Here is a 26,167-nt window from a genome sequence, read left to right as displayed (position 1 = left end):
GGGTAAGAACATGTCTCTATAGCCATATCTAAGATTTCCCACCGAATAAGTAAAACACAACAAATTCATTTATATTTCTCTACTATATTTCAGCATTTTCATAGAATTATCAGCACATTTTAAATATAATAAAAATAGTTAGGTTCTACAACTAATACACAAATAAATATTTATATATTAATTATTAGCAAATAAATTATTTACATTAAAAAATTACCACACATATCACAAAAACTATTAAATCGAACTCTTAATTATAAGGAAACCTAACGTTTCTTAAGCGAGCTGCGATATCTCTGATAGAAATCCTCCATGGCTCTATATTCGGGCTCTAGGATATCGGGAATTTCCTTATCCAATGAGGCAAAGTAGATCATTTCAACTGAACAGCTGCCACGTAATTCCTGTTCGTATTGTCGCAGCTGCTGAAAGAATCCGGAATTGGGCCTCACTTGCGGCCGTATGGATTGAACGTGTGTGTAGGCCTCCCGGAGACTCATGCCCCCATACTTTATTAGGTAGGCCAAGCACAGCGAGGCGGAACGACTCACACCGGCCACGCAGTGCACCAGGGTATTGCCGCCACTGAGACGCACTTCCTCAATCAGATCGGCCACTTCATCAAAATGGGCTGCCAAATTCACGCCGGCTCGATCCTGTGCATTGATCCGCAGATACAATGGATTGCTTAAGCTGGAGAGTGGCGTATCTGGCAGTTCGGGCGCCACATTCACTACACAACTAATGCCCAGCTTGTCCAGGTGGGCGGGCACCACAGCCGCTGCGCCGCACAGGTAGAGCGAAGGTGTTAGCCTGGAAATGCCTGGATACGGAGTGTGTTCCTCCAACTTTGTTTGACTGCAATAAAAATGAATAAATGAAAACTTTAAATTACATTTACAAATATTTGTATGTTTCAATTTGGAAAATAATATATATTTTTTGAAGTTATAAAGTTCAAAATTTAGCTTTTTTAATATTGATTCTTTTATATTATTTAATTTGATATGAAATTGTATCTATACAAATTTTTTTAGATACAAAATGATTTATTTTATAAAATTTCTTCATATTTCTAGCTTTAAATAATGATAGAAAATTGTAATCTAATTAATAATATTCGGTAGATAGAAAAGAGATTTTCTTACCCAAGTATTCCCAAACAGTTTTCTATTTTGCTAAACACTTTTTTCACATTCTGATTTATTTCGATACAAACTAGAGTCCATCTTTAGTTCAGTGTGAATACCCTCAATAGCAGTATCAAATGCCATACCAACCCCTACGCCCATCTGCATTTGTATGTGTTATGCATCCCACCTGACCACAAAATAGATTTATTTTTAGCAAATCCTACATAAAATCTTTAATAACAATTAGTCACTATATATGCTACATATACCTTTATTTTTGCCCATATTTTAGGTTTTTCAGCTAATAGTTAAGTATTAAAAGCCTAAATATCAAGCAAGCTGTCAAAACCAAAAATATATTTCATCTTTTAGTCGTTCAAAATAATTAAAAACAAGAAACAACAAAATTCTGCAAAGTTAAGACGTAAATAAAAAAGCGTATTGAAAAAATAAATACATATTTTTGAGTTGTTTAAACAAAAAGAAAACAAATAGAATCTTAAATCAGTTCCTTCCCCTCCGATAAGCTTTTATGAATGGGCATTAGCGTCTCTGTTAGCATTTTTGTTTTTGTTAAGCGTATTTATCTGGTTGATCTATTATATCTATATCTATGTACGTCATTGTTTACTCAGCACCTACGTGGAATACTACAAAATAATAAACATATGAAGACATTAAACATATGTCTCTCAACCTACCATATATTTTTTCCTGTATATATTGAAAAGAATTTTGTTTATAATTAGTTTGCCGAATGCGTATTTATTTTGTTGCTTTGATAATGAGCAATATAAAAATAGAATTGATTTATAATGTGTTCAATAGGTAAAAGAGAGCGGGAGAGGGATAGAAAGAGAGACAAACCCATTTAGGCATTATTGAAGTTCTACTAAGACTTTGCGGTTCTAGTCTCAAAATTTCCATAATCAATCAAGATATTTCTAAATTTTAATTCAAATTAGATTTATGATTTAAAAATGAGAAAAATCAACCATTTTTATAATAGTTACATATTGGTGACACCCTCTTTTGATTTGCATAAATATTATGTATATATAAATAAATGATCATCAAGCACTTGGCATCAACTTGGGCAATTCTCTGTTACCTTAAGTGATGACAAATTTGACTTGACAGATTCATTTGAAACCAGAGGGGAAAAAAAATACAAGCGAAAATCAAGCATAGCGGAATGTTAATGTAAAATACAAACAGCAGCAACAACAAACGAATTTATTTATAGGTGCATTGGATATATTTTTGCCTGGCGACATTTCGTCGTCATTAAATAATAATCACAAATTCCTCTGGAACTTTGCCAAAATTAATCATCGGACACTTTCACTTTGACCGCACCAAATTATACATATATACTTATATATCTATGTATATATAGATCTACAAAAATATTTTCAAATTTTGTTTACACCCTAGACTCAATGAAAATGTGTAAACTGGGTATATACGGAGCGTATAAGAAGGCGTGTTTTATGTTATTCTAAATGTCTGATTGGGTTCAGTGGGCGAACTGATCTACAGCTCTCCCTGGGTTCTGACTATCTCTGTGGTTGTACGTTCTATGAGTTCGATTACCTCAGAGTGTATAAGATCTTCAGGCCCTAGGTAAATTTGAGATGTTATATATAATGTTTTAGCTCATCGGTCTGTTTAGAAATCTCCTTAAATTTGAATGTCCAGCTCTTAAGGAGATAAAACTTTTCATGAGCTCAAACAATTTCTATAAATGTCCATAAGCTCGAAATTGCAGCTCTTAGGATTCCATATAATGGATATGGAATCTCCTTGGATACCTTTCAAAGTTAATTTTACTCTGTTTAGCTTATATATGTACATATATTATGACTGGGTATCTACTAGTTCAGCTGACTCAAGTGCTCTTATGATTCGTTCTTTGCCGTGTGAAAAAGTACCAAAAAATATTTGCTTTCGAGCCCAAAAAAACAAATGCAGCGCGAACAAATAACAATTTGTGATTTTATCTATAATTAAAAGAAAAATTTATGTTTATGGCGAGCTAAAAAATTGAACAATATTATTCCTGCTCAAAGTTGTTGACACTCTAATATATATATAGAATCATGTGATGACAAAGGGAAATGGGTTAATGTTATAATCTAGATTCTAGAACAAGTGCAGCCTTGTAGCCAGGCCACTTCCTACAAAATCTCTATAAAATATGTAGAGCACAAAGGAATTTGGCATTTTTATAGACCACAATTATATTTATATACATAGATATATATGTTTTTACATATACCTATGTAAATTTCAGCTTACAATGCGGATATCTGTGTGCATAAAATCATTTAGGCATTTCGTCTTCAAGGTTGAAAATATTGCTGATTTTGTTTGCCAATTTTTTGCGTTGTTGTTGTCTTGATTTTGTTTTTGTTTTTGACAGGCAGCAGACAGAATAGAATAGACCTTCGTCTGACTCGATATGAAAAATGATGATTCCTCTACAATATTTAAGCAATTATTTTGTCCTTGAGTTCGATTGTCAGAGTCAGGGCTGTCAATAATGAACGTGTGCACAAAATCATTTTTTATAAAATATTTGTTAAACATTTTGAAATATATTTAAGGTATAATGTATTTTCAGGTTTGGTAGCTCTGCATTTGAAGTTATGTTTTAGCTCTGTTAGCGTTACTAACTGTTATTGGCAGTTGAAGTTCGAATACATTTAAACAGTTTAAAGACTGTTATATCTACAGTCTGGCAACTCTAACAGTTTATGTGTATTGAAAGTAAATTCAAAAAGTCTTTAACTTCCATATAAACTATGAATTAAAAAAAAAAATAGGAAAAAAATTGGTTTTGATCTTTACTGTTTGTGTATATATTTTATAGAACTTTTAGAATTCGCTTTTTTACTTAGCGTCTTTCTGTATTTATCTATAGCTATATATATAGCCTTCTTTTTATTTGTTTCCTATATTGAAATATATATTCATGAAATGCATTTCGTATAGATAGGGCACATCTGTAAAGGTATTTGGCATGGAATTTAGCACAAAGTATAGAAATAAAAATTTGGCACAATTTGAATGCAGCGGAAAATCTGACCATATGCTTCATTACACACACACACATTAGAGCATTAATGCAATTGTAGGTGTTTGCTTTCAAGTTGCTCACATTTTCCTGCTGTATTATTAAGTTTTTATGTATATATATGTATGTTTAATATATATCTAGAGTTTTGCAAGCAGGCGTTTAAATTTAAGTAAAAAAAAATAAAATAAATCAAAATAAAAATAAATAAATAAAAAAAAGTTTATATTAATATATAATGTATATATTAATATATACGAGAAATTGAATTTGATTGCCATTTTCATTGCATTTGGTTTGCCTTTGAATTTTTACATACATACAATAAAAATATATTAATATAAAAAAAAAAAATAATAATAATAATAAAAACAAATAGATTCATTTTTCAAATTAAAAAATATTCAACAAAATATATAAACTCTACAAATATTTAAAATGTTGCCCAAACTTGTGTCCATTAATTTATAGCAAAAAGCCATAAATGGTATTTAGTCACGCATGCCCAAACCCAGTGCCTCATATAACCACATATGTATATGAATATAAATATATATATAATACATATGTGCACCTATGTCGAGCCCAATTATCACAGTTAAAAACTGAGAACTTTGCGTTGCCATGACATAAGCGCGACCTTGACTCGATTCGAATCGAATTTGCATTTTCGCTTTAAATTGAGTGCAGTGCAGGTAATGTTTGTATGACTCACCTTTGGCACTCCTTGTCCTTATCATTGTCATTATCATTGAATACCGATTTCGATATGCTGTTAATGTCGTCCACAATGCTTCGCAATTTCTTTTGAGTATCTGCTGGCAGGCTTCCCGTCAAATTGGGAACCGTAATTAACTCTTGCATGTTTACGAGTCCGTTGCCCGATCGGACGCCACAAGATATAAAAATTCCACAAATTCCAGAACGAACGTATACAAAAATGGAACTATTTCGTATCTTGTGAATTTGTTTTTGTAGCAGCGTAAACACAAATTTCTTTTATAAATATATCTATATATTACATATGTGTGTGCAAGTTTATATGATTTTTTATAGCGCTCGCCTCAGTTGTATTTTCTTTGACGACGAACAAAAGTCGACTGACTCATTGGGCGCTAAACACGAAACAGACAATTCGAAATATTTTCAGTTGTTGTCGTGGTGGATTTGTCGGTGCGTAAGGTGTATTTAAGTGTACACGAATTTCTACCTGTAGATATATATAATATATAAATATACATTCCTCTGCTGCACCTTACGTTTCAATTCAATTTTTATTTTTCATTATATAAATTGTTAGAATTATATGGCATAACTCTTAAATTGTTAATTTAAAAAAAGAAAAACACTTAATATTTCTAAACACTCAAACAATAAATTTTTAAAATTTGATTATTAGTTTTTAGTATTTAGAATATACAGCCAAATACTTTAAAATTTAAACGGTTATTTTCCACTTTTGTTATTTGTTAACCATCAAGCATTTTTTTATTATTAATCAAAACATATATTAAAATTTATTGAGTTCAATTTAACATTAAATACAATTTAAAAATGAAACGTCTACTTCCTACAAATTTTTTAGCGCCCACTGTTAATAACAGTTGAGCAAATGTTAGATTGCTTAAATTGCTTTTAACGTCGCTGTTAACGCAAGCAAAACAGCTGTTCAATGTTCGTGTACAGCCACAAGAAATTGTGAACGAGATAGAGAATATTGCTCGGTAAGAAGAAGACCAAAGCGCGAGTTTCTTGTGCATGAGAGAAATAGCAGCAGACGCCAACAAGAGGCCGCAAACAAAACTATTAATTTGTACAAATTTTATTTGATCAGAATCTTTACTTCATAATTAGAATGGGTAAGGAGAAAGCGGGCAAAACATTTAACATCGGCGATTTGGTGTTCGCAAAAGTGAAGGGCTATCCAGCATGGCCAGCAAAAATAACAAAGTACCACAACAAAAAGTATAATGTTTACTTTTATGGTACCGGAGAGACCGCTAATATAAAAGTTGAAGATCTATTCACATATGTGGATAATAAGGAGAAGTTCGCTAATCCCAAGAATATGAAACGTGCAAAATTTAGCGATGCCATCGATCAAATTGAGAGCGCATTGCGAGGCGAGGACTCGGCGCCAATCGATTTGCCAAGCAGCGGCAACGATGATGGCAATGACAGCACCATGGAGTCGGTGCTAGATGTAACAACCGAATCTGTTGCCAGCACTACTACAGTGGATTCTGTGGCAGCTACGGATAGCACCGAGGCAACGCAGCCAGTGCAGCCGAAAGCGCGTGGAGCGGCTGGAGGCGCGACAGCTGGTCGCAAGGCGAAGGCGGCACCAAAGCACGTGGATGGCGATACAGAGGATGGTAGCACCGATACATTGGAGACGCCGCCGCCGACAAAGAGACGTGCTCCACCAGAAAGCATTTCCGGCAAAAAGTCCGTAAAGAAATCGAAGCCAATGGCTGCGGTGACGCCCATGCAGAAGCGTGCGCGGCACTCAAATGTGAGTAACAGCCGTATGCGTATAAATCGTACTTAAATATATATATCAAATTGATTTACTCCCTTGCAGGTCATACAGAATAATCTGCTTATGGTGTATATGCCTACGGCGAAATGTTTGGGCATCAATATGAACTACAATAAGCCCGCCAGCTTTGAGAGTCCGGCTGCGGAACAGGCCTGGTTGGAGAAGTCACGCAAAGAGGCCATTGAGTTGAAATTGAAACTGGAGTCGGGACAAATCGATGCGGAATCAATGCCGGAACGTATTATCATTGAGCCAGTACGCAATGAAATACCCAAACAGGAGGCAGTGCGTTTCATCGAGGAGCTCATCGAGCAGGAGGATGCGTTGTTTATGGAACGTGATTTTATACAATTGTCGCAGCAGCTGCGCGAATGCCTGGGACTACGGCGCGCCAATGTGGGCCGATGCCTGGAGATCTTGGAGCAGTTGAAGGACATTGAATTGAATAAATTGATGTTGCTGCGAAATCCGGAATGTGTAGACATAATGCGCCGGTTACGTCGCTATGTGGGTAACTTGGAACTATGGAAAATGGATATATCGGATGAGCTGGAGTTCAAAGAGAAGGCGCAAATCATACGTAAAGTCTCGACAGGCATATACGATGGCTTTAAGGCGGTTTTCAATCCTGACAGCGAGCCGGAGGAGAACTTTTGGGTAGACTTTTGCGAAAAAGTTAAGATCTACAAGAACTATACGAAAAACATCAACGATAATCTGCGCGTCTCGATGAGCGAGAGTAGCTATCAGAATTTGGTCAAGAGTAAGGAGCAGGAGGAGGCCTCTTCCACGGATTTGGTCGAAAACTGAGAGCATCACCAGATCCCAGCTAATAACAACTTAAGGTACATCACAATAATAGAATTGTCTTAATTATTTAATTTAAATATTTTCAACCCATTTGTTTTTCAGTTAACTTTAAGTATAACAAAAATTCAATTCACACCTAAGCGTACAGCTGAATGTGAGGCACCGATTACTAAACCCTTCTTAGAGCCATTGAAATTGACATTTGAATCAATTAAACTGGTTGCAATTAGCTTTTTTTTTTTTTATTATTTTAATTATAATTACATCATCGGGCGCTATCCTATAACAGTATGAACAACCACGTTTGAGAGAGCTGCATCAGCAATCCGTAAACAAATACACATTCGCACACATACACATTCGCACACATGCACACACACATGCCTACACACGCACACACAGACACTATAAATACAATTGCATAGATTATTATGTTTAAATACACAATTATGAAAATATGTGTATAAATAAATAAACACTTGACGATATCTAAAGCAAATGCTGTGTCTTGTCTGCGCGAAGTGATTGATGGATTGACGATGGATGAGCTGAAACAGAGGCAGAGATTGAGCAGGGAGGCATATAATCGGAACAACAAATATATACATATGATTAACTAGATAATAGTGAGTTTATAAATACAATTATTTTCTTGATTGATTGATTGATTGGAGATCGAGCAGAGATAAGATGTGTATATATGACAAAAATTGTATTCAAAATTTTCTAATTGATTTAATGTTTGTTGAAAGATATAAAAGCATTATCATAGCAATACTATATGTTCTTTATCAGAAGGTACAGTTTGTGGGATATACATATTCGCATATGCATCAAACTGGGGATAAACCTATATTAACTAAGGAATATAGAATATAGATATGGAATATTAATTGATGGCTACCAATTGTTTTAGAATTATACAGATAATCATTTAAGCATTCGCCGATCGCACTTCAGTCCCAAAAGATTTCCCCAAATCAATTTAAGAATATTTAACTAAAAGCCCAAGTTTCTTAAACTGTCCCAATTTAGATTTATCCAGTAAAATGTACATTAAATAAAATATTTTCGAAAGTAAAGCTAGTATATTTGGTAATATTATTTAACATTAGATGTATATACATTTGAGTAAAGCTCATTGGTACACGATTATTGCCGTCGAAACGCTGATATTCGCGCCGCTTTGACTTTTGCTCCGTGATGTTAGATCTGCGTTTCGTCTGACATCGCCGACCTGCTTCACGTTCGGTCGTTTATAATGTGCGCTGTATGTTAGTTCTGGCCAACTTCTGGCCGATTTCTTTTCTTCGGTATTTAGCCTCAGCCTCAGCCTTTGGCCTACTTTGCCTCGTTTGAGCCATACGCCTGGCACATCTCTAGCTCAGCTGCTTCTCGGACAGCTTTAATGTGGCCAACATGCGTTGCTTCATGCGCTTTATGCGTTGCTTCATTTTGGTTGTGATCGGAAAAAGTGGGTTAGCCTCATCTTTAGCTTGAGCTCTGCTCCGACTAAAGTGCTTCTCGTCGTCCGTCAGCGAGGCTTGTTTACTGCGGCGCACCTCCGCGCAATCTTCAATAATAATTTCTGGCTCGATGATACTAGTAAAATCATATTCTATGCTATTATCTGTTTCCGGTTTCAGTGCTAAAGGGTCAGCGTTCTGCCTAGCCGAATCGCTGTCCATTCGTTAGCAATTGGATTTTTATTATTGTTTACATAGCGCGAAAAGTGCGCATATAGCGCAGCTGCGAGCTGAAACGAATGAAATTGGTATTTAGCAGTCTGCTTAAATTTCTGTTAATGACTGTCAATGTAAATAGAAACTGTTAAGCGAAAAATTTGTAGATATGTATGTATATTTCATAGTCACTTGATAAAGCTCTATATATTAAATTATATATCATATTTATTAAATACGTATCCTTCACAAAAAATGTTAACTTGTTCAGAGTCCTTACATTTAACAAAAATGTTCGTCATAGCTTAGCTTCTGCTTCATAAATGCATACCAAAAAATCATTTATTAAGCACTATCAATCTTTCTCCTTAACATCTCCAATTCCCTCGGGTAATATGGCAAACATGGCCTCCGATTCAGGCAAACAGGGCGAATCATAGATCTTGCAGATGCGCGTATCGCCCTTGCCCTTGCGCAGATATAGACGCGTCGTCGACGCATGCGCCATGATATGACCACCAATTGGTTTCTTTGCATCGGCCACAAACATTGATGCCCCGCCATCCACTTGAGCTGTCACTTGATTCGTTATGACGACCGCAACGCCAAATTCATCGGCCAAGCGCTGCAGCATGCGCAAAAATAAACCCAAATGATTTTGACGTGCAGCCAATTCTCCGCGTCCAATATACTCGGAGCGATATAGCGCCATTGCACTGTCCACGATGATAAGGGCGTATCTAAAAAGGAGATATGAATATATATATAATAAATATTTAAAGCTAAAGATTTTACCTCGATTCAAACATCATGCCTGCTGCCATTTGAACCAGTTGCGTCTGCTGATCCGTATTGTGAGCCCGTGCACAGGCCACATTATCCAAGACAGCTGCCTCATCCATATTGTATCGCTGCGCAATTGCCGACAAGCGTTCCGGCCGGAATGTGCCTTCGGTATCGATGTACAAGGCTTTGCCTTCGCCCCCGTTCTGGCTGATAGGCAGCTGACAGGTTACGGCTAGCGTATGACAAATCTGGGTCTTGCCACAACGAAATTCACCAAAGATTTCCGTAATAGAGCCCGTCTCAATGCCACCGCCAAGCAGTTTATCCAGCTCTTTGGAGCCCGTTGTGAGCATCACAACTTCGGAACGCATTTGATGAAAGGTGCGTGCGCTGGTAAAGCTTAAAGGTATAAGTTTTGACGCCTCCTTCATAATGTGATCCACCTTGGATTCGCCCAGACCTTTGATATTTAGCAGCTGACGACGTGTCGCATATGTCACCGATTCCACTGTATGCAAACTGGCCTGCTGTAGTAGTTTAATATCTCTGGGATTGATATTGCTGCCCTGCAAAATTAGAGTCGAATACATGTATATATATGACGACTATATTAAACAATTTATTCGCTTGCCTGCAGCTTAAGCACGTCCAGTGGTCCTCCATCATCCTCTTCTTCATCCGAAACATCGGCTGTGGTGGCTGAGGCTAGGTCTGCCTGCTTCTGTGCCGTGCGTTGCTTTTGCTCCATTTCTATTAGTTTTTTGTTGTACAAATAAACAGTATATCAATCTGTCTTTTGCTTCAATAAATGACTTTCAAAATTGTATAATGTTTGCTGCCAGATTCATAAAATATACGCGCGCTTAGTTGTGAAATGTTATAAACATTTTTTGCCATTCACAAAACCGACGCAATCATCAGCTGTTTGCTTTTAAATGAAATCAAGAGTGTTGAAAAAGAAGAATAAGGGAACGTTGAGATAGAAACAAGCAGCCTTAATGAAAGCACTTACATAAATAAAAAAAAAGAGCATTTATAATTCATTCGACAGCATTTCGATCAATTAAAAGTGGAACAGTAGCGGAAGATCTTCTGTTAAAGGTATATTAAATAGAAGTATGATTGGATATCATTACTTCGATGTGCGACTGTAAGTTGAATGCGGCAAATCAAAGTGAATTGTCACAGTTAACAGCACACGTGCATGTGTTGGTTGCACCAGTGTTACTTAACGCAACATTTTTTTTTTTATTTTATTTTTTTTTTTTTTTAGGAAATTTCGGGATTTTGATAAGGTTGAGCTTACGCCAATTTATTTTCGGGGCTGCGTTTTGAACTCATTGGAGAAATTCTTTGGCGAAATTGGCGGCAAGACTAGTTTGGATATTGTGAAATTTAGCGTAGAACAGCGACGAGTTGTTTTCCGCGTGCCCGAGGAGTTCTATAAGCGCATCCATACTGTAATTACATTGATTGGGCATTACCAGGAAGTACCGTGTCATTTTCAAGTTCTGAAAACTTCTAAGACTCCGTTGGACTTCGAAAAGTATTTTATTGGAGAAGATAAAGGTGAAGAAACGTAACGAGACAATAGTAAAGCATGGCGTTCTCGTATTGTAAAGTCTTCGGCAAAGATAAGGTGATCTTTGCCACCAAAGAGGATCATTCAACGCCCAGTACTGTTGAGTTGCCAGCACCAGAACCGCCTCAGGGTCTCATCACAAAGGATGGCAACATTAATTGGAGCTGCCCATGCCTGGGTGGCATGGCTACCGGACCATGCGGTGTTGACTTTCGAGAAGCTTTCTCCTGTTTTCATTATAGCGAAGCGGAACCGAAAGGTTCCGATTGCTATGAGGCCTTCCGTAAGATGCAGGATTGTTTCCAGCAATACCCCACTGTTTATAATAAGGCCAATGGTGGAGATGATGACGACGATGCTCTTGGTGATGTTATGAGTTCCGATAGTAGCACCAATATCAAAGATGTCGACGAATTAACTGGAGGAGCTGGCGCTGCGGCAGCCGCAACAGCAACTGATACACACACAACAACCACAAATGCCGTGTCCAAAGTGGAATAAAATAAATCAATAAAATAGTTAAACATAAAAATTACATACAATAGATAAATTGTTTAGTTTCATATTTTTTTTTACAATTACTTCCGTTAAATAACATTCTATCAGCTGTTAATTTTTTGTTTTGCTCTATAACAGCTGATTTGGTCCTTCGGGGAGCCGAGTTTAAAGTAAACCTTTGTGTTTATTTTGACCATAGACAAATTAAATCTTAAAGGAATTCATTAAGTTTAACTTTTGTATAATAATACAGCAACTATTTCCAAATATTGTAATTATTTATCACTTTTTAACATTATTAACTTTGTGTGAAATATGTTAACATAAAGTATTTTTCTGGTATTTTCGAAAATTGTTAACAAAAACATATGCGACATGGGTACTTCTGGTAATTTTTGTCATTTAGTTATCGACAGGCCACCACAAGTAATCGGCCGACCACCATAAGAAAAATAAGAAAACTTATGAAAACCGTGACGAAAATGTTGTTAAACGTATTGGTAAAATGCTTAATGTGCTAATAAATCTCAGATATGAAACGTTAAAACGTGAATTTAATATCAAATCTGTGCAAAATTTCAAAGTGCAATAGCTATTACGATTGCTGTGCAATTTGTTTAAACTACAGGGCAACAAAATAAATCAAAACAAGTAAATAACCTTGTGTCTTGCAGTTCGAGCGCGCACCTAATCAGTAACAAAATAGAAAGTCAAATAACCAACAGCCGCCAGTGAAGTGAGTGTTGTGCATATTGCTTTCGAATAAATATCTATATATCATCAGCTATAAGTTATAGCATCCCAAATTTCACAATAGTGTATTTTGTTAAAGTCATTTACAGTGCATTAAAAAGTTTCGTGCTGCACAGTGACACAAATACATACGCGACACACACACAAGCGCACACATACAATAAAATATTCGTATATACGCAGTTACGTATTGGTGTGCATACGAAAGACGTGCGGAGAGGAATTCGAAAATATACAAAGTACTTCCATTTCAATAGTTTTTTTTTTTTTTAATTTATAAAGAATATAACGAAGAGTCTCAACTTTAAAAATTCAATTAACAGGAAAGGCAACAACAAAAATAACAAAATCAGTGATTTGCAATACTAATAATAATTAAAAAAAAAAAAAAAATAAATAAATAAATAAAAAAATAGTAATACTATAAGAAGTTAACAGCGAACCGTAGATTTGAATATTTGAATGCTGCTTAGGCTTCAACATTGTGTAGAAAATGGTCTCGTTAATTGATACAATCGATGCGGCAGCGGAGGCTCAAAAGCGACGGAGCGCCGTTGCCGCTGCTACAGCAACGTCGACTGTCAGCGCTGGAGCCAAGTCACCGACCGCTGCTGCTGCTGCTGGCGGTGTTGTTGCTTCAGCAGCAGCAGGTATTGCCTTGACCGCAAGCGGCAAGCCTAAGGAGAAACGAAGGTGAGTTATGGTCACCCCAATAGACTAATTTTGTCTCTCACCCCTCACTAACAGACATCCAAATAAATAATCTAAGCTCCTGCCATGTGATCTGTCTGTCTGATGGGCTGTTGCCTATTGCATAAGCAATTTGCTTTCTTTTTTCTTCAGCTGCTGCTGCTGCTGCCGTTTGCTGCGTTGTCGTTAGCGTCAGCGTCAGCGTCGCTGTGTTGCTATCGACGCTGTTGCTTCAATGACGTTAGCTGCGGATATGTTCAATAGGGTTGAGGGATCTAACTGTTCACAGTATTTGCACACCCTAATGCGCACCCTTTCTGAATATTTAGCATTAGATTGATGGAATCTGTTTAGGGTTCATATTGCTGTAACAATAAGATTGTAATACTGTAAGACCTTCTAGAATTATCGTACCGGCTCGAAATGTTTTTCATAGATGTACATACAAGTATTATTAATTTTTTCAAGTGTACTATATATTTATAGTGAAAGCTTTTCGGATATGTTATATGAATAAATGAAGATCATCTCTTTATAATTCACACGTTTTCTTTAATTATTGATACTATGTGTAAATAGGTACATATATAAGAAAACCAGTAGGCATGACTTTGGACTCTGAAGTACTCAACTTAGAGATATCCTATATTCCTTGCTGACCTACCGTTTCTTTTCTTTTTTTCCTGTGGAAATTGATTTTTTTTGTTCGATCTTAATGAACCTACGAGTATGAATGAATCACAAAAATGTGCAAAATTTATTGGGATATACATATATGGGAAGTACCCAACAAATGTTTCAATGCAGTTGAGCTGAATATACATATTTCTATAAAACAAAATGAATGAGTCCAGCTCTAAAATAACTAAAGCTCTATTTCATTTGTAATTCATTTTGGAGGAATCTGCAAAAAGTATCTTAGCTTTGAAAAATATATCAAATATATATATATGAAATAAGAGCTTTGAGATAAAAGAGCTGTTATTTCGTAGATATTTTGCTGTAGTGCTTATGCGTATGTGCAATGTATATAGGAAATAAATCATGTTCTAAGTGTGGAAGCATTTAAATATATATAATAATCAGATATAAATGCGCAAATCGCATGTGCCTTACTAAGACATACCTATAAAGAAATGGAATGTTTTTTAATAATAAGTTCATACGTTTGGTAGACCGAAATATGGGTTTTGAGGGTTTTGTAGTTGAGCCAAGATCGGGTTAAATACATTTCCAAGTGTATATGTAAATATGTATGTATTCTTAAATAAGAGCGCATTCTACTACATATATGATACAAGACTTCCAACAACCTGCTGCACATTTTATTTCGAAAAAATGCTCTTCAGCTGCGATAATCACTCACACATGTGTGCATAATATGTATATTTATATAATACTTGAATATTTGGCATGTGTTGATGATTCAGTATATATATTCATATTCATATATAGCCAATAGATTGACAAGAGGGTGGAGGCTAGATTTCCTATACATGTAAGAAATCTAATTCGTAATCATTAATCACGCTTGACTTTTGGATTTGCGATAATTATACAACTTGAGCGAAGGTAGACAGTAAAAGAGAACGCGTTGACTGAGACCTTACCTTGAATGTCACAACAAATAAACCCCAGATGCAAATAAAAGAAATACTTAAAACCCCAAAGCAAACCCCGAAAAATACAAAAAAATAACAAAACGAAAATTGCCAAATTATATTTAGTAGTCCATTTACTGTGGATTGATTTTCTAAAGTGTTATTCTTCTTCTTTCGACAAGTTTCTTTCGTTTGATACGGATATTGTAGCAATAACCTTCAGCAAAATTATATTCTGATTCATGGTTATCAAAATTTCATCAAATATTGATAAACATTATTCGAGCTTTGCAAGTAACGAATCATCCAGCCTTCAAATTAAATCTTATCTTTATAAAATCAGGTTTATTTAATTATCCTTGATTGGTTGCGATGCGACCTGCCCATTTCTGGGCATTTCTGTTTATTCTATATTTAGACAGATTTTTTTTGCAGCCTGATTGCACTTTGGATTTCCTCTTTTCAGCTGGGGCTACGCATTCTTTTTGCGTGTGGTTTATTTTTAAAAATTAAACAAAAGAAGCAGCCGCAGCATAGAAGAAGAAAGAAAAACCTGTTGTTGTCAGCAGCAACGTAAGCGGGTAACCAGTTTTGTTATTGTTTTGTTGTTGTCAGTTTTGTTTTATCAGTTTGTTTTGGTTTTGTTTTGCTTGTCACTTTTGATACCCTGCAATTGTAGGCGTATGGAAAACACGTAGATACTCTGGATTTACGATAGTTTTACTAAACTCTCCTACGTAAAGGAAACTTGGGCTATTCAAATATCATAAACTTTTTTCCATAGATTGCAGTTGATATGTGAAACTCGCATAGAAAGGCCCGGCTGTTTGAGTTTTGGCGTAGGGTTAACCCGTACATCAGGTACTGAGTATCTACCGTTCGATATTTCAACTTGTTGCTTTGTTTTGTTTTTATTTTGAAGTTTATTTTTGTTTGTCTGCCCTCTTTCGGCATCTTCTTGAGGCGTGTTAGCGACCTGCCCCTCAAGTAACGGCCACGCATTTACTTAAATCATTTACATTGTACGAAGCGCATAAAATGTAAAATTTATCGCATTTTTTTTTTTAAATATTTCATTTTAAATAATATTATAGTATGCAAGATTTGCATTAAATTGAAATATTTGGTTTTGGCCTACGTGACTTCAGTTAGCTGCAAAGCGGTTCTGTAACAGTTCGAAGCAGCGAGGAAAACCAAACCAAATGCTTAAACGACAGGCAGCCCGTTTTCCATGCTAAACTAGTTTCTGGCATTGATTAAGTTTGTATTCAATTCGTTTAATGTTCAGTTATCAATTGGTAGCTGATTTAGATAACTCTGAATGGACGCTAAATGGAGATGGAAAAGAAGATCACGTGAAGCATAGGCACGCGCTCTACTAACTGCGCAGTTGACGCAGCGCCTGCGTCTGGGCTGCAATATGGGCTAAACAAGATATTGTTGAACATATTTTCTTGACGGAATTTTGTAGTAAAATTTTCGGAAGAGGATAATGATAGTCATATGTGTATATTATCTAATCCGCTAGTCTGTAATATTAATGGAAATATTTAAAAACAATTTGTATCACATTCTTAATCGGTAATAATGTATAGTGCTTGGACAACGGCAAAGAACAAAAAATCAGTTTTGAAACCTTCTCATACGGACGGAGAGAAGAATCAGAGTAAATCGACTCACTCTGATTAGGAATATGTATTAAAAAAAATGTTTGTTAATTATTTTGAAAGTGTTTGCAAATATATTTAAATACTATGATAACAATTATTTTAATACATTTCAATTAAAAATATATCTACAAATTTTAACTGCCTGCTGTGCTGTCTGGTGATTCCGAATAATTTCGTATACAGTATATTTATAGATTTATATTCATTATCATGCCGCTCACGCTGTCATCACTAGTCACGACCTTGTTGTGCACTTGTCTGTTTGCACGATTTGATTTACTTCACTTTGCTAGACATCTTAGCCTCGATTAAAATTATATAAAAATGAAAAACAATTATTTAATAATAAAAATGCTTGCTTAGTCGACATGGATTTATTTTATACAGATTATGGGAATTACACACAATTAAAAAATACTAACAATAATGTTGAAAAATATACTAAAAAATATATTATTAAAGTACAATTGTTTATCAATTGAAAAATTTAATTGCATTTCTTTTTAATTGTCACAATTGAGTTTAATTGACGCTTTTACTGTGACGTCTTGCTGAGAAAAGGTCGAGCAACTGTAAAATTTATATTATATATTTAACTTCATTCAGTATGAGATAAATAATAAATGAATACAAATTCACTATGTATATATGTTTCAAAAGTAATACAAAATAAACATTTAAAAATAGCTTTTTAAAATATTTTGAATGAATAAAACTGGGAGTATATGTTTTTTAAATAAAAATACTAGCTTGTTTATAATAAATACAGTTTGCATATATATATTCTTTGCACGCATCATATACCCAGTGTTACCCTCTGATATTGCTTTTTTCTTACTGATATCGAAATTGTGGAAAACAATATATAGAAATAGAAACTTTTGTGTATTTCAATAGCAATGCAAGGCAAACGCATAAAATTAACACAAGCTTGCGAGCACAATATGTTAAATATTTAAATGATATGCTTTATTGTTGTTGTTCAGGCTGATATTGTTGCTGTTGCTGTTTCTCTTGTTTCTTTGCTGTTGTTTATGTGTTGTTGTTGGTGGCCGCGGCAGCCTCTGTCTGGCCACGGCGACCTACTTTTTTGCGCAATCGAACTAAACTGTGACGACATTAACGCCAGGGGGCAACGGGCAAACGGGGTGTGTGTGCGTGTGTGTGTGTGTGGAAGTGTGATTGTGTTGTGCATGTGCGTGTATATATATGAGTATCTGCGCATGCATTCGTTTTGCATGGTGTGTGTGTGAGTTTGTGTGCCTGCACACCATATGCGTATGTTTTGTTGTATTTTTTTTATTCATATAAAATACATATAGTTGTTGCTGTTGATGCTGCTACTGCTGCTGTTGTTGTTGTTGCTGCTGTTGTTGTTGTCGTCGTCTTAAGGCCCGCCTGAGCCAAACAACTAATACACCGCTGTTGCTATGCAGCGGCCACTAACTGCAGCAGCTTCATACGATTTTTCTTTCTCACTGAAACCATTGGAAATATTTGAGCAGGGCATATTATTATTACTGAGTCATATGCAACGGGCAAAAGGAAATGCTGCGCTTTGTACGACTTGTTGATCTCATTGAACTTGAAATATATTAGAAAATTCATTTATAATATACCATTAAGATTATTCGATTAAAAACTAAACTAATAATGTAAATAAAGTACACTGGAGCTCAAACCATTCGGTTAATTTATGGTTATTTTTAGATTTAAAAATGTATAGCTTTGGGGCTTAAAAAAAAAGAAATTGTTTAGATCTATATTTAACATGAGTTATTTATTTGTATTTTGAGAGTCTTCACAGCTAGAAATAGATTCTATAGAATATAAAAATATTTACTTTTTGGATAAAAGTCGACTATTTGAGAAATTTCAAGAAAATATTTTGATATCATGTTATTCCTAGGCTCATTTCGTTGCCATATTCAATTGCTAAATAAATAAGAATTACCATATTTTAAACGGCTGTTAGGCATGTCGTTTGTGTGGGTATTTCCTAGTCGAGCAGACTTATTGCTCTATCTATATTTCTTGTCTCTGCCAGATGTATCGGAATGTGTTGCTGCTCTTTGTTTTGGTTTTTTGGGCTGCCGATTTATTTTTACAATATGTAATAATTTTTATTTATTTTTTGTTTTTCATTTTTTTTATTTCTTTTTTGTGATAAAACTGTTGCCTTATTTTAGTTTGATATTGTGGCAGGGAAAGTAAATTTATTGAGCTTTTGGGCTTGTCAGGCGCACGTATTTAATATACAAGAAATATGTTCATAATTCTTTCGAGTTGCGCAAAAGCGTAGCTCGCTTGCAAATATAAATGGTTGTTGTTGTCGTGGTTGTTGTCGTTGTTTCTGTATGTATTCCTATATACGCGTACATGCATCGCCTGTTGATAGCACTTAATAACATGCGATCTTACTGAGCGAGCCATATGTGACCTCATTCGATAAAAAAGCCGAAAGATCGCCAACTCATGTAAGCTTCAGCTGTGGCGAGATTATGTTTAATATTAACTGATTGACACATCAGGAATCTTAATGTTTAATCAGTTCTTTTGTTGGTGCAATCTAGAAAATAAAGCTAAATAATTAATTATATTAGGTAGCTTATTGAATTATTAACGCACTTTTTTAAACCTTTGTAAAGAGAGTAAATAGAGTAAATCTGTCTACCATATCTACTACTTTTGAATTGTGCTTGTTTATATGGATTTGAAGTTAATAAATTTATAGAAATGCTATCAGTTTATCAACAAATTAAATTGTTTTCGCTTCTTGTGCTAGTTTCTGAATAGGTTCTTCGGTTTCCATTGTCATATACCGTATTCTTCGTCATATTCCGTATTTGGTATTCTGTACGCAATTTCCCCATATTCCCCATAAACTAGATTCCATGAATTCATAATTTGGTGTAATCTATATTCTGTTTTCTATATTCTATTTTGAATATATCTTTTTCTATTTTCTAAAATTCATATTCCATTTTCTATATTTCATAGTCTTCATTGCTTATTCGATATTCCATTTTTATACCCTGAACCCATTGAAAATGGGAAATCAGGGTATAATGGTTTTGTTAAAAGTATGTAACAGGCAGAAGGAGGCGTGGCAGACCCCACAAAGTATATATATTCTTGATCAGGGCGACGAGCTGAGTTGATTTGGCCCTGTCCGTCTGTCTGTCCGTCCGTCCGTATGTATGAACGCGTCGATTTCAGAAGATATAAGAGCTAGAGACTTCATTTTTTTTAAATGTCCGTAATTACAGCGCGCATATCAAGTTTATCATTAAAAATCGATAACTCATCCCGATCTTTTTTTATCGATAAAAAACCTTATCGAAAACCAGTTATAAAATTATATCTTCTACACCCTTATTGCTAGAGTCTCCAAATTTTTAATGTATGCTTATATGCAATTTATACAATTTCGGTTTTTGTTAAAATTTACCCCCCACCCTTAAATTCACCCCCTCACCCTCACTTTTGTAAAAAGCGTATTTTAAATACTAGAGACTTGGGCTTTGGAATATACACACATATTCACCATATGATTACGCTCTAAAAGTTTCATTAAGATCATATGTCTACAAAAGAAATTATTTAACAAATAAATTCTCATAATATTGCCCACACTGCAGCGCAGCCCAAGCGCCGTCGCTGCTTACTGCGCAGTTAGCAGAGCGCAGGCTTATGCGTGCATGTGGATGCATGTGTATGTATGTGTGCATAAAAGAAGTGCAGAATGATTAGAATATCAGCTTGGAGGGTTCAGGGTATCTCCTAGTCGAGCAGTCTCGACTGGAGCTTTCTTACTTGTTATACTTCGTATACCAATTTCTATATTTCATATTCCATTTATATTATTCCCTTTTTTTATTTTCTGTTTTCCTATTCCGTGTTGTAAGAATGTTTCCATTAGTATTCTGTACATTTATTTTTTAACTTTTTCCAATTTTTCCACTTTCGGTGTGTTTTGTAATTCCTATTATTGTCTCGATTACTTTGTACAATTTTTTATAATTGACCTAAATATCCGCCTATAATAAGACGTACTGTCTTACGGCATAGACTAGACGTAGATATAGACCAGCTACTCGGTAATTGTACCCGCTTCTATCAGAGTTGGCGGTTATTCACCACTCGTCAGTCAGTAATCGGCTTGTCGAGCGGATCACATCTAAAGGTACATTTACCGTTACTTAATTGCTACCGAGTGCGTTTTTTACGGCTCGGCTCTTATCACGTTTCACTTTCAGCCAAAAACAATGCAAATATTTGACAATATTATGTTTTATTATGTTATCAGAGCTGGCAACAGTGGCTGACATAAACGATGAGTCGGATTTGGCGTAACTATAGTTAACAGCCCTTTTTCTCGTTTTTTGTCTATCTGATTTGTAAACGTATAGCTTTATTTAATTTATTCTGCTAGCAATTAAGAACAACGCAATGACTGACTGCATAATACACGCTCAAATATTCTAATTGCCTTAAAGATAAGTTTAACTGTTGAGGAGATTGAAAGTAAATTCTGTGACATAAACTTTTCCGATTCCTAAAAGTCTTCGATATATAAACTTAAACGAAATGGTCATTTAGAAAGAGCAATAGAACAATATGAGTACATCACAAAACCTATATACTCCGTTTACTTCGTGAACGAGTATACAGAAACTTTGCTGCAGTTTGGCTGCGTATGCAAATATTTTGACAGAACAGAGTCCTTCATAGATAAGTAAAGCGAATAATCGTAATGAAATGGAGAGGCTGAAGAGAACGAGAGAGTGAGTGCGGGAGTGAGCGGGAAAGCTGTAGAAAGAGAGATATATAGACAGATAGAGATAGACATATAGATAGTAAAAGGTTCACAGCGCTGTAGAGTATGCAATGCTTTTAGCCAAGTTAATTAAGGGCACGAATATAATTCATATGTGTCTAATTTTAATTTGTTTTATTATTTTTTGTAATCTTTGCTTGTGTGTGTGTTATTTTTTTTTTTCATTTGTTTATAGCCAGTTTGGCCTTATCTTTGGTCAATTCACACATGAATAATTGGCCTGGCTGGAAGCAGGCAGCGTGTATCTTGTTGTTTTGGCCATTATCTTATCAAACAGCTAATGCCATCTCACTCGCTCACTATCTATGTCTCTTTCCGTCCGCCAGCTATCTGTTGTGTTGATAACGAGTGATAACTGATGTTAATGTCTAGCATTTAGTCGTGCGCTTTTGTTTCAACTTTTCTGAAGTTCACCGAAAGCGTTTCACTCTAACCAATTGCGGTGTTGTTGTGTGGGATTTTCAGGACATACACTTGAAGAAAAAGTGTAGCGCGTAGAGTTGACTAAAATACAACATAAATTCATAAAATTTGAATGAATTTTTGTATCTTATAAGGGGGAAAACACTCGAAGTAACCATTAAAATATTTTTTTTTTTTTAAATTTCAATACACTTTGATTTTTTGTTAGAATTTTTTAAAGTGAAAACTTATTTACCTTGTTCATTTGTCATAGTCTCTATGCTATTTCTTGCAGTGTACACTTATACATATACATATATGTCACTGCGTTTGTGTGGGTGCCTTTGCTATCAGTTTTGATATTGCGATTTGCGCGGCCAACTCCTATAAATATGAATTTCATGCTATTAGAATTTTCTGTTCATTTTTAATGGGCGTTACAAACGGTTCTTTGAGTTCGGTAATTGTATTCGATCGTACTGCAATCGGTATCTCTGTGCGCTAGTGTGACATGGCTTAGGCCATCTTCTGATTGAAACTAATAATGTTTAACTCGTGCAACTCGTGGGAAACCTGTGATTTTCCCTGCACTGAAAATACTTTTTATGGCGACGATGTCAATTGTTTTTACGAGCCAGACATTAAACCACAACAACAGCAGCCACAAAATTCGCTTGATGGCCTAATTTACGGCCGTAGGCTCATCAATGAGCCCACCGTGAATTTCAATAATGGTGGCTTCTATAACACCCAAGCAGCAGCAGCACCACCGCCAATGGTTGCCTACGGCCAATGTGGTGCTGGCTTGTACAACGACTGTTCGAGCCTGGAAATGAGTTCACCTTGCTCTGCGACGCGTTTTCATCCCTACCAGCGGCAGACCTCCGATTTTGGGTCGTTTCCGCCGGGCTATGGCCAACAGTCGAGCATGCCCTATGCCCGGCCAGGTTTGCCGTTGCTCAACCTTCCCGTGCCCTGTCGCGGCAATCAGCCGTGGGGCTATGAGCATTGCTATGGCTATGGTCCGAGTCAGCCGGAGCCATGTCAATTTACGCAGTTTGTGGATATCGAGGACTTTATGTAAGTAGAGCAAGTGGAGCACCTAACCATACCTTGTTCTCTAAGGTTGACTTGCTTAATTTTATCAAAATATAAAATATATAAAATGAGACATAACAGGCTTTAATCCAAATACACGCATGTCTCTTTATAAGCCCAACAAGTCTGAGAATTTTTATGCTACGCCAAGTGGAGAATTAACTGCACTTAAAAATATATGCACTTGTATTTCTTGGCTCTTCATGTATATCTCTATATATAAGCCTATCTAACTGTCAGCTAGGGTCTAGACTTCATAGCGAAATGCTAAGCATTGGTCGCTTATCACGCACACACACACACACACACACGAACAGCTAAGTAACTTGAGTGGGCGCACATCTTATCTCACTGAATTATTGTATACATATAAAGACATATGAATGCGCATATTTATGTGCCTACACAAACATATGAATACCCTGTATTAGGTGCAACTGGCTGTGGGTATTTATACGCTAAGCTCTTTGAAAATGAGGAATGATAAAAATGTATGTGGTAGACAAAGAAGTATGTGAGTCTTCCCCATAAAATATATACTATTGAAGAGCACGTAATGATGCAATGTAGCCTAGTCGTATTCCAGGAGATGCAAAAGTCAATTTAAGAAGCTAGAGAATTTGAGGTCGACCCTAATGTATGTTCCAATAATTACTAAGTTTTCTATTATATTTCTGTTGAAATTTTCAAACGAATGTGCCAAATATATGCTTATTATTTCATATAACTCCAGGGAATCTCATATTCGCACATTCCCAACTGGATATTTTTGACTTACTTAAAGCAAAGACAAATGAAAATAATTTTTTTTTATTGCCATTTTATTTTCACTTAAAGAAATTGATAAATGATACTTAAAATATATATGCTTATCTTTAGATCTTGGAAGAGCATGTGAGCAGCACTATAAGAAAAAAAGTAAATAAAGTTGGAGCATAGTATGTTTAGGTATTCAAATGCCTAATATATTCTGAAAGACACCAAAATGTTTGAATGATAAAGACAGAAGTCATTCACGAATAGTCACGAAGTCAATAAATGGGAATAGATAGGTTTCTAGTATAAATATATGAGTATTAATTAAATGATTATATATAATTTCCTAAAGTTTTTATTATCTCTTCAATTCATTATCAATGCAAATCAGTTTAATCGATTTGTTTGTATTGAATTTTTGGATTTCTTGGAAATTATGCAAACATATTTGTGAAATTAATTTGTGAAATTAAAGAGGCTTCTAGCAAGTGATAAAATATATATCAAATATTTTAGTTAATTATCTAAACAGAATAAATGGAAATCAAAGCCCTTTTTTATCGCTCGTCGATAAGAATTATAATCCGTAATAAAAAAACTTGCAAGAAAAAACGAAACGAGGCGTAACAAATTGTGTGGTAGCAAATTAGATAGTTGCCTCCAAATAAATTGATATATAAACATATATTGATGGCTTTTGAAATGATTGTATGATTATTATGTAGCGCATGACTGGGAAATACCCCTTACAAGAGTTAAATAATTATTTCTAATAGATTCTGTTAATCTAATCGAGAATGCTCGACTAAGAGATCTCTCGAAGTTTTCATAGAGCTTATTTTTGATAATTATTCGGTGTTTTTCTGCAGGCCACGCCTCCTTCTGTATGGCTTAAGGAAATTTATCGTTAAAAATATATTTGAAGTTCTTGATATTTTTTTCTGATCTATAGATGTCGTTTGTTCTGTTTGTTCGTCACACATTCACTATAAAAGTTTTCAATGTAAATCAATTAAATTTTTTCAAAATATATTTTTTTTTTATAACAGAAAGAAAATGAAAGCATCATTAATTCTTTTGCGATTGACGTAGTTGCTCACAATTCTCATTTCACATGCCAGAAGCGTGTGAGTCTTTCATATCTAACAGACACACACACACACACACATATATGCATACCTCGATCTGTGCGTGTGTGTGTGTATGTTTGTAGTTGAGCCTCTCTCATTTGCGCGTGCTTCGCACAGAATTTGTTTACGTTTGGCAAACCGCAAACGAGCCGCACGTTTAGCCATATTATTTGCTTATCTATTGCAATATCCCCAAGCTCCATTAATGTACGTATATATAGGTATATACATATAGGTATATGTATATGTATGCGTATATATATTTGTTTATAAGCTTGGGCTAAAAGCTGAGCTCAAATACGATTTATTATTATACTACATATTTGATTGTTATTTGAATTGTTGATTGTAAGTTTTATAAATATATGTATATATATATTGAAGCACATCTTCTTAGACATATTTTAACAGTATTATATACATAATGAAATTTGCAGTTTTTACACATTTAGATGTTTCTCGATGTTGACATGTTTCTAGAAAACAAATTAAATAAAATTTATTTAATTAAAATTATTTAAATCAATGTATTATTCGATGTGCATTTAAATTAAATTCAGCTAAATAAATACAATTAAGAATATATTCTATTCAATTTTCTTATCAGATAAGCTCTATTAAAAGCTTTCAACTATTTAAGATGCCGTTGATGGAACTGATTTACGGGCATATGCAAATGAAGTTGCTTTCTAAATAAACTATAAATATATATATATTTATATATATATATTTACTGTTCCTATTATAAACATAACGTTAGACGGTTTTCTATATGTTACATATAAAAGCGCACGTGCTCAGTTCATGCCCTAACTCTGTTGTCATTGAGCGCAGCCGGAAATGCTCAAAGCAACAAAAGCAAAAAGTCGAAAAAAAGAGAACAAATCAACAGCAACAAACTGCAATCGCTTTGTGAATATTTAAAAGCAATTCACTTCTGTCTTAATGAAATACCCTAACCGCATTCGTCCCTCATTTGCCCTGCCTCCCATCAAGTCGCTCGAGTCGCTTAAGCAGGCTATTAACATGCACAATCAAAGTCGTTCGCTTTGCCGTGGGGCGGGGCTGTTCTGGGCGTTAACAATACATTTAAACTGTTTGCGTTGATGTACTCG

At 35.1% G+C, this 26,167-nt stretch overlaps 6 protein-coding genes across 13 annotated transcripts in view; 4 read left to right on the top strand and 2 right to left on the bottom strand.

The window, feature by feature from the left end:
* Positions 1-64: 64 nt before the first annotated feature.
* LOC108610524 (dual specificity protein phosphatase 18) lies at positions 65-5,486 on the bottom strand. The gene is made up of 2 exons (XM_018002680.2): positions 4,928-5,486; positions 65-858 (listed from the first exon to the last, which is right to left on the bottom strand). The coding sequence occupies exons 1-2, from the start codon at positions 5,074-5,076 to the stop codon at positions 267-269; spliced, it is 741 nt and encodes a 246-aa protein (XP_017858169.1). The 5' UTR covers positions 5,077-5,486; the 3' UTR covers positions 65-266.
* Positions 5,487-5,906: 420 nt separating this feature from the next.
* On the top strand, positions 5,907-8,646 carry Jasper (JIL-1 anchoring and stabilizing protein). Its single transcript, XM_018002497.2, has 3 exons — positions 5,907-6,727; positions 6,797-7,599; positions 7,667-8,646. Exons 1-2 carry the CDS (start codon positions 6,068-6,070, stop codon positions 7,562-7,564), a joined length of 1,428 nt encoding a protein of 475 aa, XP_017857986.1. The 5' UTR covers positions 5,907-6,067; the 3' UTR covers positions 7,565-7,599; positions 7,667-8,646.
* A 760-nt stretch (positions 8,647-9,406) lies between these two features.
* On the bottom strand, positions 9,407-10,935 carry spn-A (RAD51 recombinase homolog spn-A). The gene is made up of 3 exons (XM_018002594.2): positions 10,664-10,935; positions 10,042-10,598; positions 9,407-9,986 (listed from the first exon to the last, which is right to left on the bottom strand). Exons 1-3 carry the CDS (start codon positions 10,778-10,780, stop codon positions 9,602-9,604), a joined length of 1,059 nt encoding a protein of 352 aa, XP_017858083.1. The 5' UTR covers positions 10,781-10,935; the 3' UTR covers positions 9,407-9,601.
* Positions 10,936-10,996: 61 nt separating this feature from the next.
* On the top strand, positions 10,997-11,615 carry LOC108610618 (uncharacterized). Its single transcript, XM_018002815.2, has 2 exons — positions 10,997-11,182; positions 11,306-11,615. The coding sequence occupies exons 1-2, from the start codon at positions 11,151-11,153 to the stop codon at positions 11,613-11,615; spliced, it is 342 nt and encodes a 113-aa protein (XP_017858304.1). The 5' UTR covers positions 10,997-11,150.
* Positions 11,616-11,632: 17 nt separating this feature from the next.
* On the top strand, positions 11,633-12,164 carry LOC108610559 (mitochondrial intermembrane space import and assembly protein 40-B). Its single transcript, XM_018002737.2, has one exon. The coding sequence runs from the start codon at positions 11,633-11,635 to the stop codon at positions 12,113-12,115; it is 483 nt and encodes a 160-aa protein (XP_017858226.1). The 3' UTR covers positions 12,116-12,164.
* A 358-nt stretch (positions 12,165-12,522) lies between these two features.
* Positions 12,523-26,167, top strand: part of sima (HIF-1 transcription factor component sima) — a 101,272-nt gene continuing 87,627 nt past the window's right edge. Inside the window, exons 1-2 of one of the 8 annotated variants that reach the window (XM_089462670.1) lie at positions 12,523-12,612; positions 13,189-13,558. In XM_089462670.1, the coding sequence (XP_089318796.1) occupies positions 13,359-13,558 (200 nt within the window). In that variant the 5' untranslated portion in view covers positions 12,523-12,612; positions 13,189-13,358. Of the gene's footprint in view, positions 13,559-22,498; positions 23,149-26,167 lie in introns of those variants that run through there. The other 7 variants (XM_089462668.1, XM_089462667.1, XM_089462666.1 and 4 more) reach the window with 7 other exon arrangements.

Source organism: Drosophila arizonae, chromosome 2 (assembly GCF_054131065.1).
Source record: "Drosophila arizonae isolate 15081-1271.41 chromosome 2, UAZ_ARI_1.0, whole genome shotgun sequence".
In the NCBI taxonomy this organism is placed as follows: Eukaryota; Metazoa; Arthropoda; class Insecta; order Diptera; family Drosophilidae; genus Drosophila; species Drosophila arizonae.
The sequence above is the reverse complement of the archived record's forward strand: the minus strand, read 5'-3'. Positions and strand labels throughout refer to the sequence as shown.

Bases quoted from the DNA above. Each gene is read 5' to 3' on its own strand.
- Jasper (XM_018002497.2), top strand. From the start codon at position 6,068: ATGGGTAAGGAGAAAGCGGGCAAAACATTTAACATCGGCGATTTGGTG. The intron at 6,728-6,796 runs GTGAGTAACAGC...ACTCCCTTGCAG, and splicing joins AGCGTGCGCGGCACTCAAAT to GTCATACAGAATAATCTGCT.
- LOC108610524 (XM_018002680.2), bottom strand. From the start codon at position 5,076: ATGCAAGAGTTAATTACGGTTCCCAATTTGACGGGAAGCCTGCCAGCA. The intron at 859-4,927 runs GTGAGTCATACA...TTTTTATTGCAG, and splicing joins AAGGACAAGGAGTGCCAAAG to TCAAACAAAGTTGGAGGAAC.
- LOC108610559 (XM_018002737.2), top strand. From the start codon at position 11,633: ATGGCGTTCTCGTATTGTAAAGTCTTCGGCAAAGATAAGGTGATCTTT.
- LOC108610618 (XM_018002815.2), top strand. From the start codon at position 11,151: ATGATTGGATATCATTACTTCGATGTGCGACT. The intron at 11,183-11,305 runs GTAAGTTGAATG...TTTTTTTTTTAG, and splicing joins CATTACTTCGATGTGCGACT to GAAATTTCGGGATTTTGATA.
- spn-A (XM_018002594.2), bottom strand. From the start codon at position 10,780: ATGGAGCAAAAGCAACGCACGGCACAGAAGCAGGCAGACCTAGCCTCA. The intron at 10,599-10,663 runs GCAAGCGAATAA...CTAATTTTGCAG, and splicing joins TGGACGTGCTTAAGCTGCAG to GGCAGCAATATCAATCCCAG. The intron at 9,987-10,041 runs GTAAAATCTTTA...TCTCCTTTTTAG, and splicing joins GGCATGATGTTTGAATCGAG to ATACGCCCTTATCATCGTGG.